Source organism: Podarcis gaigeae (genome assembly GCF_964106915.1).
Source record: "Podarcis gaigeae genome assembly, chromosome: 13".
Taxonomy (NCBI): Eukaryota; Metazoa; Chordata; class Lepidosauria; order Squamata; family Lacertidae; genus Podarcis; species Podarcis gaigeae.
The window spans coordinates 47692376-47703953 of record NC_139689.1 but is presented as its reverse complement, the minus strand read 5'-3'; the positions used below and the strand labels follow the sequence as shown (position 1 = coordinate 47703953).

The following is an 11578-nucleotide window of genomic DNA, read 5'->3' as shown; positions in this document are numbered from 1 at the left end:
CAGTAAGATGTCTATGCAGGCCATAATGCATTTTTTCATAACGAGGTAATTCGCATATCCCTTCTGCCCTTAAGGTCTTCAATGCCAAAATTATAGCTCAATTGCTCTATGGTATTCCAGTCTGGCTGCCAGGGTTTACCCATCTGGTAGAATGAGTGCAGGCAGCTTTCCTTTTCAGTGAAGTTTTGTTAGACCCCTTTCTTTCCCCAGGGCTACAACAGTTTAACAAGAAGGTACAGCAACGTGGGCTGTCGGTGGAACTTTTGCGATCGATGTCCCTACTATCTGCCAAGGCTATAATAAAAACTAGGTTGTGGGATATTGAACGCCAGGAACTAACAGTAGCAGCAGAGAAAACATGCTCCGCTCTTTATTTTCAACTTTCTTGGGCACATGAAATTAACCACAATTACCTTGAATTTCTGCTACTCAAGAAAGAAGGGCATTTTCGCTGGCCAGGTTTAATTCAAATCCATCCAACCTCCTTTGGGGAAGGTTCTCAGGCAGGGTGGAAGGAAAACGAACTTGCCCATGTGAAGACCACCTGGTGGAAACCCTCACACATATGGTTCTCAATTGTAAACTATATGCTGATCTCCGGCAGCAATTTCTAAGTCAACTCTGTATCCCCAAATGGAAACCAGAGTCGGAGGTCATACATTTTCTATTACTGTGGAACGATCAGGAGCTCACCAGGTTAGTGGCTAAATATCTCTGTTTGGTTTTTTGTCATCGAAATACACTGCAGACGCCTGATCTCCCTGGAGACCTAGAGATGTGACGATAGACTGCTCTGCCTCCTTTCTTTTAGCAAATGTTTTGTGCCACTGGGGAAGTGGTAATTCTGTATTGGTTTGTTTGGGATGTTTGTATGTGATGCCAATAAAAGGTTTGATGATGATGATGATGATGATGATGATGATAAAATAGCTGTGTTAGGCAGCTCCCCAAGGCACAAGCGTGTCTGGCGGTCCTGGGCTGCTCAGATGGTAAGACCACCCTCTTGGCCTCACTGATGTGGTCCAAAGGAAAGCAGAGTGATATGTTTGGCACTAGCTTGGCTGCAGGAGTTGACGGAATGAGGCGTACAAGGTGCCATCCAACCATCTTAGGGACTCCACTCTGGATTCGTGTAGGGTTTACTCCTTAGCCTTTTCTCCTGAAGATATCCCACAAGGCAGGGGAGGTTGAGGATGAGTTTTCCTTCTAGATATAGCTATATCTGTATCTTCTAGCTATAACAAAGGCAGCATCTTTTCATCTCCGCCAAGCTAAGCAGTTGGCGCCTTACCTCTCTCGCCCTGACCTAGCCACTGTGATCCACACGATGGTCACCTCCAGACTGGATTATTGTAACTCGCTCTACGTGGGGCTGCCCTTTAGACTGACCCAGAAACTCCAGCGGGTGCAGAATGCTGCAGCGAGACTCCTTACGGGGTCCTGGCCGTGGGATCACATTCATCCGGTGCTATACCAGCTGCACTGGCTCCCGGTGGAGTACAGGATCAGGTTTAAGGTGCTGGTTTTAACCTTTAAAGCCCTATACGGCCTAGGACCCTCGTACCTACAGGACCGCCTCTCCTGGTATGTCCCACGGAGGACCTTATGGTCTTCAAATGAAAACATCTTGGAGGTCCTGGGCCATAGGGAGGATAGGCTGGCTTCAACCAGAGCCAGGGCTTTTTCGGCCGTGGCCCCGATCTGGTGGAACGCTCCGTCACAAGAGACTAGGGCGCTGCGGGACTTGACATTTTTCCGCAGGGCCTGCAAGACAGAGCTGTTCCACCAGGCCTTTGGCCAGGGCACAGCCTGACTCCCTCCTTTGGTAATCCTCATAGAACTCTAGCCCAATGGTTGCCATTAATTGGATTTTGAATTGATTTTAGAATGAATGGATTATAGAATGTTGTGTTATTTTTTTTTGTTGTTAGCCGCTCTGAGCCCGGCTTTGGCTAGGGAGGGCAGGATATAAATTAATAATAATAATAATAATAATAATAATAATAATAATAATAATACTATTATTATTATGGATGGGCTACCTTCCCAGGTTGACCAGCTACATAGTCATGCCGGCTCATGTGCTAAATGGAACTGCCTATTTTTTTTTGGGGGGGAGGGAATTGCATGGGGTAGGTGTCTTAAGAAACATGCCCTCCCACAGAACGGCAGATTACACCTTTGTAATTAGACAAATTACACAGAGGCAAGGAAGATTCTTTGAGTGGTAATTTGAAATTAAATTATTATTTAGAAGACCGCTTTGGGAAGGGGCCAACTTTAAAAACCTTGCATGCAATTATACACATGCAAATTCTGTTCCTATGAGATAGCTTTAAAACTTCTGCACAACCTGTTGCTAGTTATGAATGCATTTTAACAAATTATTCCAGTTAAAAAGAGGCCTGCGGGAAAGTTTAAAAGGGCTGGGAAAGACAACTGCTGGCGGAACTGAAGAGCTGCTACAACACAAAGTTTGGTGAAAGCGCGGGTGGCACTGTGGGTTAAACCACAGAGCCTAGGACTTGCCGATCAGAAGGTCGGCGCTTCAAATCCCCGCCACAGGGTGAGCTCCCATTGCTTGGTCCCTGCTCCTGCCAACCTAGCAGTTCGAAAGCACAACAAAGTGCAAGTAGATAAATAGGTACCGCACTGGCGGGAAGGTAAACGCCGTTTCCATGTGCTGCTCTGGTTCGCCAGAAGCGGCTTAGTCATGCTGGCCACATGACCTGGAAGCTGAACGCCGGCTCCCTCGGCCAATAAAGCGAGATGAGCGCCGCAACCCCAGAGTCGGTCACGACTGGACCTAATGGTCAGGGGTCCCTTTACCTTTTTACCATAACTTGCCACTGTGAATTAGGGCTGCTGAACGTCAGCCCCTGAAGTTAACTGAGTTCTGTGGGCAACTAGTTCCTACAGTTTGCAATATTGAAGTGTAACCCTTCCTGTTCCTTGCACATACAAGCAGATATATTGGTTAAAAAAGCCAAAAACAACCCATGTTGGACAGCAGAAAGCCTTTTGCACATGGAATACCCATATTTCCAAAGAGGGATTACAATATCGAGGTAGCATTCCAATTTATTTTGCTGCAACTTAGCTTATGTTACCTGTATCTTGACAAACTGGTAAGTACAAAATAGAGTATCTAAAAATACATTTTTGTATAGCATTGGCCCAAATCCTACTTACTTTAGAGTTAAGAAGTAACTGTTCTGTAAGCTGAGTCAATAATTGGAATGAACAGAAACAGCTCTACAAATTTTGCAAACATCTTCACCAATTTGCCACGTTTCCCTGATAGATGCCATGTTTGATAGCACATTAACAAGTCAATCTTTTTTTTTTAAAAAAAAATGAAGACTATTCCAAATACAGCAGCATTCAAGAAACGTGATTTAAAGCAGTCAGAAGTAAACCAAGTAAATGAATACTAAATAGTTATAGCATCTATTTTTATTACCAAAAGAGCAAGTTGATGCAGCAACTGCACTTAATTTCTCTTTTTAAAAATCTTACCTATTGGGCGCAAAAGTCAATAAATTATAATCGATCAGTATGTGATTTTAATAATAGAACGAAAGGCTTGTTTTTAACGTGATAATCTGGTAGCATCTTAAAACTTCTGCATGGGTTTTTGCTAAAAATAAAATTCTGTTTTAATATGCTACCAAACGCTGCTATTTGTCTACGGAAATCCCTCCCAAGTTGTTTCAGTTTCTCTTTTTCCTCTGAGGTACAGAATGCAGCCGTTTCAGGCGCAAGGCACTCAATGCTCTACCGTTCCTCTCAATCTGAAACCCACCAACAAGCAGCCAAAAGGTAAAAACCCCTTAACTTGCCAGTCCCATACACTCCAGTAATAATTTCTGTTTTGAAGGAGCAAGAAAGAGTCCATGAGTTCTCTCCATGCTGAATACAGGAAGCAATGATTTCATTCAACAGATGTTAAACCATATACATACCATATTTAATCACACCGAAGATCCAAATTAGATAAGTAATGACAAACACACGGAACATATGCAAATGCCAACACGCTTGGTTAACCAAACTGTTACCTTCCAATGCTTCAGGAAAGCATCTAAAACAGCTTCTAGTGTGTTAACAATTCGGTTCGGATGTGCATGTAAAACTTAAAACGGCAGACTTCTGTTTCAGCTACAAAGCATTTCCCAACTTCACACCAGAAACTCAGGACTAGTTCTAGTGATTCTTCCGCTTCTTTAACCAGGTATTTTGCATCACAAGGCCATCAACATTTATTCTTATAATGCAGTACAGGATTCCCATATTTGACACAATAAAGCTTAATTATCTTCCTCGTCGTCTTCCTCGTCGTCCCCTTCATCTTCCTCACCTTGGTCACCAGATTCCAGTTCATCGTCATCTTCAACCTTTAAAAGAAAAAAGAGGTTGCGGCATTTAGTTAACGGACAAAAAGTCTTCTCCATGTCCAACAATTAACTGGACAGATTTTTAAATGGAATTTTATTTTTAAAATGGTATTAATTTTACTGGGGGCGGGGCGGGTAGTAGTGTGTTTTTTGTTACGTATTTTGTGTTTTTATCTTGTATTTTTATGTTGTGAACCGCCTATTTTTATGTTGTGAACTGCCCTGAGATCTATGGATGAAGGGTGATATGCAAATTAAATAAATAGAAATAAATTGTTTTAACTGTAAATAAAATGTTATGCAAAAATAAGACGTTTACTAAAAACTTAGAACGTACGTTGAAACTGGGATGCGGGTGGCACTGTGGGTTAAATCACAGAGCCTAGGACTTGCTGATCAGAAGGTCGTGGTTCAAACCCCTGCGACGGGGTGAGCTCCTGTTGCTCGGTCGCTGCTCCTGCCAACCTAGCAGTTTCTGTGTGCTGCTCTGGTTCATCAGAAGTGGCTTAGTCATGCTGGCCACATGACCTGGAAGCTGTACGCCAGCTCCCTCAGCCAGTAAAGCGAGATGAGCGCCGCAACCCCAGAGTCGGCCACGACTGGACCTAATGGTCAGGAGTCCCTTTACCCTTACCTTTTACATTAAAACTGCTTTTGACATAAATACTTGCAAAACCGTGGATGAGAAGAGGAGGATGAAACCCTCCTTTGAGATGGCTGGAGCCTGTCTGCTACAGCACATGCATGCAGTACTAAAGAGAACAGTCAATGAAAACTGAAGCAAGACAGCCTTTATTCCAAATTAGTTAATCCAGAACACTTCTTCTGGCTCTGCTCATCATCAGAGCAGCAAAAATGTTGCCAATCCAGACTAGAACTGGGCTGTTTGCTTTCCATGATTGGAAAAATGAAATGCTCAAATCTAATGGACGTTCATCTTACCGGTTCTCCAAGCTCCTTGAGTTTATCCTTCAATGCAATTATTTTCTGATCCTGATCAGCCAGAAGAACCAGCAGATCGTCCTGTTCCTTCTTAGATTCTGCGACTTCTTTCTGCAATTTGCTTTTCTCGTTTTGCAAAATAGCCACGGTACTGTTGGATGAGTCCAGCTGCTGCTTCAGCGAAGCCTTTTCCTCGCCGTGGCCCGCAATTTCATTCTGGCAGGAGAGGGAGGGGGAAATATTAGCATGCATCACTGCTAAAATTGCTAGCGCCACCCAGCTGGTACCAAAGCAGTACTTTAATATGAAAGCTATCCTGGATGTCCCAAGCAAGGGGCTTTTTAAAAATAAAAGTGACCCATTGTAATCAGAATCCTCACTTCCCTTCCCTCCATGCTCAATCCATATGGAGCTAAATGGACACAGATTTGATACAAGGACAAGCACCAAGGAATTCTTTCCTCACCTTTAGGAATGCCAAAAATCCTTCAGTAGTGAAGTTACACTTTACCAGTTTATTCTGACATCTCTATTATACCAGTTTATTTTGACATCTCTATGGAAACTAATTATTCTAAGCAACAGAACTTGTTAAGGCGGTTCTGCTGTCTTCAGCTAAGGGGTCTCCCAGCAGTGGATAGCGATTTGTTTAATCGAGGTGTTGAACTTGGAGATCTCATGCAATTGTTCTACCAGTGAGCTATGGCTCTTGAAAATCAAGTATCTCAGGGTGATTATACAATCCACTGAATGTGAACATGCAGGTCCCGCTTATCAAAAAACAATACGCTCCCAGGAAATCATTTGTTAGGTGAGCGGTTGCATAATGAGTCCACGATTTCCATTATTTCCTATGGGAACATTTCTAATTTGTGATATCTGCCCCTTTCCCACCCCAATGTTGAGCTGAGCAAGGATGAAGCCGCCACTTCGGCAAATCTTAACTGAACACTTAAATTAAAAACGTAGTATTTTTTGATTAGGAAACAACCTTTAGTTCTTTATTCTCTTGCAAGAGCGTTGAGAGCCTTCTTTCCAAGTCAGCAGTCTTTGCTACCATAATGGTGCCATTGTCTCCTGATACAGGAACCGGGGTTACGCTCTGCAAAACAAAGAAGACTCAACAAGACTGACAGGGTACAGGAGATATATTTGGTCCAACACCTGCAAGGTGTTCTGTACGGCAAAGTACAGCTAACGCAACAAATCAGACAATCTGTGTGAATGTGGGCCACTAGAGCTTATGTGGTATAAGAAAAGACTATGGCTATTTATGGATTCTGCTGGTCAGTTGAAGGAGACAAGAGGACCATTACTGTTTATTACATCCCATAGAAACAATACAAGGACAAAAAGATAAGGGTGAAAGTCTTTTATTACCAGTTTTTGAAGCAGTTCTTGCTTTTCACTCTGAAGTTTAATAATGTCTGTGGACTGTGACTGGATTTGGGCCCTCAGGGTTTCAACTTCCTGTGAAGGGGGGGGGGGAAATAAATCAATTCTGCTGCTAAGATAACAGCATTGTTTGCAAACCGAAGCAGGACATGGGGAGAATTTTCCAGAGGTTTGGAGGGCATCACCAATGCACACAACTCATTTTATTTTTATTTTTTTCCTTATTTTTAAAAACAAAGCAGAACAAACAAGACAAAGCAAAACAAAAAAGAAAACAAAAAGAAAAATCACATCTACAAAGAATATTGTTACGTAAATATACACATATTGACTTCCTGCCTTTGTTCTGAGACCTCATAGTTTTTAATCTTTCTGTATTGTTGTGTCTAGTGTAGATTACCTCTATCTTTATGCCTCTTGCACCATTTTTCAATTTCTTTAACCCTGCAGAACTTCATTCATATACTTACTCCAGAACAATGTTTTTTCATTTCAAAGGTACTCCTGGTCAGGAGAGCGTGGTGCTGAAATAAGGATTCAGCCTGTTTTGGATGGGGTAGTGCTCCCCTTAAAAAAGCAAACTTGCCGGTTGGGGGGGGGGGACTCTTGGATTCGGCTTTGCAAATGGATGTCCAAATAGTGGTTGTGGCCAGGGATGCTGCCAGGTGTTAGCGGGCCCAACCCCCATGGTAGGTTGCCAGGGATGGATCAGACAAGGAAGGTAAAGGTAAAGGGACCCCTGACCATTAGGTCCAGTCATGACCGACTCTGGGGAGGCGGCGCTCATCTCGCTTTATTGGCCGAGGGAGCCGGCTTACTGCTTCTGGATCATATGGCCAGCATGACTAAGCCGCTTCTGGCAAACCAGAGCAACACACTGAAACACTGTTTACCTTCCCACCAGAGTGGTACCTATTTATCTACTTACACTTTGATGTGCTTTCGAACTGCTAGGTTGGCAGGAGCAGGGACCGAGCAACGGGAGCTCACCCCGTCGCGGGGATTTGAACTGCTGACCTTCTGATCGGCAAGCCCAAGGCTCAGTGGTTTACACCACAGCACCACCTGTGCCCCTTTTATGAGTGTAAGGTAAAGGTAAAGGACCCCTGGACAGTTAAGTCCAGTCAAAGGCGACTATGGGGTTGGGGTGCTGATCTTGCTTTCCGGCCAAGGGAGCGGCATTTGTCGACAGACCGTTTTAACGCGCTATAAAAAAGAAGAATGTAATACAGTGGTAAAGGTAAAGGTACCCCTGACCATTAGGCCCAGTCGTGACCGACTCTGGGGTTGCGGCGTCATCTTGCTTTATTGGTCGAGGGAGCCGGCGTACAGCTTCTGGGTCATGTGGCCAGCAAGACTAAGCCGCTTCTGGAGAACCAGAGTAGTGCATGGAAATGGCATTTACCTTCCTGCCGGAGCGGTACCCATTTATCTCCCAGTACGTTTCCGAGCACAGTTCAAAGTGTTGGTGCTGACCTTTAAAGCCCTAAATGGCCTCAGTCCAGTATACCTGAAGGAGTGACTCCACCCTCCGTCTCGCTGTTCTAGCTTGGGGATGGCTGCGCTAAGGCTTTCAAAGGCTTCGCTCTGGGGGCTTCAGGCAGCTATCCGCAAGCCTTTGGAGCGCAGCAGGAGTTCCCGCTGCACCCCGAAGGCTTGCGGATGCCCGCCTGAAGCCTGGAGAGCGAGAGGGGTCGGTGCGCACCGATCCCTCTTGCTCTCCAGGCTTCGCTTCGCTGGAGAGGCACTGCACAGTTTTCCCTCTCTGCCCAGCGCCCCTTCGCTGAAGGGGCACTGAGCAGAGAGTGGGAGAATTTTTTCCCCCTGTTTCCCCCACCCCCTCCTATGGTCCAGTGCGTCCCATAGAGCAAAAAATATGGTATATAATGCTACTTTTCAATCAGGTTTCCTACTAGGGATACCTTCACAGATTGCAACTGGGGAGAAATCATGTTCTCAAACAGCAGCAGTCACGACAGAATATCTTATGGAAGCAACAGGAATTCTTACTTTATATAGTTCTCTGTCAACCTCAGGGCCACTTGGTTTGTTCGTTTGTGAAGACTGCTCTGTTGTTGTTCCTCCTGCTGCAGGGGAAAGCTTCTGCAAATATCAGATATTAACGAAGGAAACATTAATTTTAACAGGATAAGGATTTTTAACAAAGCACTTCCATAAATAGCATCCTGAGATGCTATTTGGCTTCAGTTATAGGCTGCAAACTTTTGGCTTCAGTTATAGGCTGCCAAGTTTGTGGCAGTGCCTGATGCCGTCTTTGAAACAAGAAGATACTCTGCAGCATTTTCAGTGATCAGAAGCATTCAGGATGTAGTATAGACCATTGACACTCTGCCCCCGAACAGCGGATACAAAATATGCAATATAATCAAACTGACATACATGGCATAGAACTCAATTTTCCATGCAGGTGTTGTTGTTGTGTCAGCTCTGGTATAGGTATTTAAAACCAAAATAAGAGGAAGGAATAACGCCTTTTCCATCCCGATCCACTACTTGACAGTTTGCCAATGAACATGCAGTACTGCAGATTTTACATATTGCTTGTGACTACACTGCCTCCATTATTTAACAACCATTCAGAGAAATGCTGCGACAAATCAGTGACTATATTTATAAAGTTGGAAGCATTTTCTACATGTGCCTCCTTACAATTCAGATATTGACACTCATAAGGTTATTAGGTCAGCATATCCGTTTTCGCCTTGTGAGTACATATGTATGGAAGCCACTTACAATAGTGGACTGAAAATCATTAAAAAAAACTTCAGTAATGGCTGTGAACAACCAACAGGTTATGATAGCAGTTGAAACAATAGGCAATTGTAGGTCTCAGCAGTTAAGATCTGCCAGAGTCCCATCTGAAGACCACTTTTGGAGATTAGGTAAGTAGATACTGGAAAAAGGCTCTTTATAGCAAAGGTACCCAAACCATGGACACCACAGCCTAGATATGCATGCTTTGTGCCTTCTTTAGTATTTTTTATGCAGTCGATGAAATCTGTCTTCTCTTTTGCCTTTAACAAAATAGCTTTCAAAAACATCCAAAGCCCATTTAAATGCATTTCTTTGTACTCGTGTTTCAATGTGGTTTTATCAGCTGTTTTTTATTTTTTCATTTCGTTATCGCAAGCCACCGCCTTGAGGCTATGTGCATTACGATGGGATAAAAGTCTTACAAACAAACATATCCATACTGCAAGTCACGTTCTTTCCCATTCACCACTCTGTTCAACTAAGGAATAAAAAGTGACAAGGGGACCAATGCCTTCTTCCCGTGGTATCAGGAACTTGCCTGCCTTCTGATCTGAGAGCACGAAAACAAGCCTTTTTTTGATCAGCATTTTACCCTAGAAAAAGATGGACTAGAATTTTCATATCAGGTATCAACAGCCGACACTCATGTACTCACCAAGCTTTCAATCAAAGAATCTCGTTCCTTCAGTTGTTCCTCCAACAGTTCAAGCTTGTGTTTCCATTCTTCTATCTCCCCATGCAATTTGCTGATTTCTTCCGGCTGAACGCCATTCATCTGAGCCACATCGCCATGGGAACTATGATGCTGACTGTCTTTTCCTATTAGTCAGATTTGAAAATGATCCATTTGTAGAGTTACTGGGACAGAAATTTCCACAAATATTTCCCATCCCAAACTCATTTAAAACCTTTCCTTCCTTAGAAATGGTACTATGAGCAAGGTAGGTAAAGGTAAAGGGACCCCTGACCGTTAGGTCCAGTCACAAACAATTCCGGGGTTGTGGCGCTCATCTTGCTTTATTGGCTGAGGGAGCCGGTGTACAGCTTCTGGGTCATGTGGCCAGGATGACTAAGCCGCTTCTGGCGAACCAGAGCAGCGCACAGAAACGCCGTTTACCTTCCCGCCGGAGCGGTACCTATTTATCTACTTGCACTTTGACGTGCTTTCGAACTGCTAGGTTGGCAGGAGCAAGGACCGAGCAACGGGAGCTTACCCCGTTGTGGGGATTCGAACCGCCGATCTTCTGATCGGCAAGGCCTAGGTTCTGTGGTTTAACCCACAGCGCCACCCGTGTCCCCATGAGCTAGGTACATATGTCTCACTGTCACTGTCAGAGTGGGCAGAGAGCGGAGAATTGGCTGCTGGCAGACTTATCAAGAATGCTGGACTAAATGGCTCTTAGTCTGATCCTGCACAGCACTTCTGCTCTTAAGCAACAGTATGTACACCGAGGATCTGTTTATATACATTTGTTTGTTGATGCAATTTATATCCCACACCTTCAGTAAAATATAGGATTAGTTGCACCTTAACTGTTAAGAGACACTGAATATGCATTTTAAAAACAGACACACACACACACACACGGGGAATATAGTGACAAAAACTAGGACTGCACAGTTATTAGAATCAGTCACCAACAATGCTTTCAGGCACAGGTTCTACAAAGATTTCTGCATTTTCTTTGAGGGACATATAGATCATTTTGTATGCACACCATTTTTCCCTCAGTCAGGGATCAGTAGTGTAGAAGTCTTTGGACTATTAAATATATCTATTATCATAGAAGACTTCTTCCCTACTAATTTCTGCCTGGCGAGTCGATCAGGGATAATTGGGTGGGGCAGGAGAAAGTTTACACAAACACAAAGAGATGGCTACTTATGTGCATGGTGCCAACTTTTTCCTAACTTGGGACAAGCAGGGAAGGATAGCACCTGGACTCTGAACTATGACTGGTACTGGCTATCCCTTCAGCCAACAAAAACTCTTTCAAGAGACATGCTACCTCCCTGGGAGGAACAAAGCCACTCACCCATCCTCCTTTTTTGCTGCACTTGAGATGTGA

General features: G+C 43.9%; 1 protein-coding gene across 3 annotated transcripts in view; it reads right to left on the bottom strand.

Annotated features, from left to right (window-relative positions):
• Positions 1-3063: 3063 nt before the first annotated feature.
• The window catches only part of USO1 (USO1 vesicle transport factor), a 51657-nt gene continuing 43142 nt past the window's right edge, over positions 3064-11578 (bottom strand). For all 3 annotated transcript variants that reach the window (XM_083709166.1, XM_083709167.1, XM_083709168.1), the window contains 6 exons: positions 10165-10328; positions 8745-8837; positions 6720-6809; positions 6331-6441; positions 5340-5555; positions 3064-4397 (listed from right to left, as the gene is read on the bottom strand). In XM_083709166.1, the coding sequence (XP_083565292.1) occupies positions 4311-4397; positions 5340-5555; positions 6331-6441; positions 6720-6809; positions 8745-8837; positions 10165-10328 (761 nt within the window). In that variant the 3' untranslated portion in view covers positions 3064-4310. The remainder of the gene's footprint in view (positions 4398-5339; positions 5556-6330; positions 6442-6719; positions 6810-8744; positions 8838-10164; positions 10329-11578) is intronic.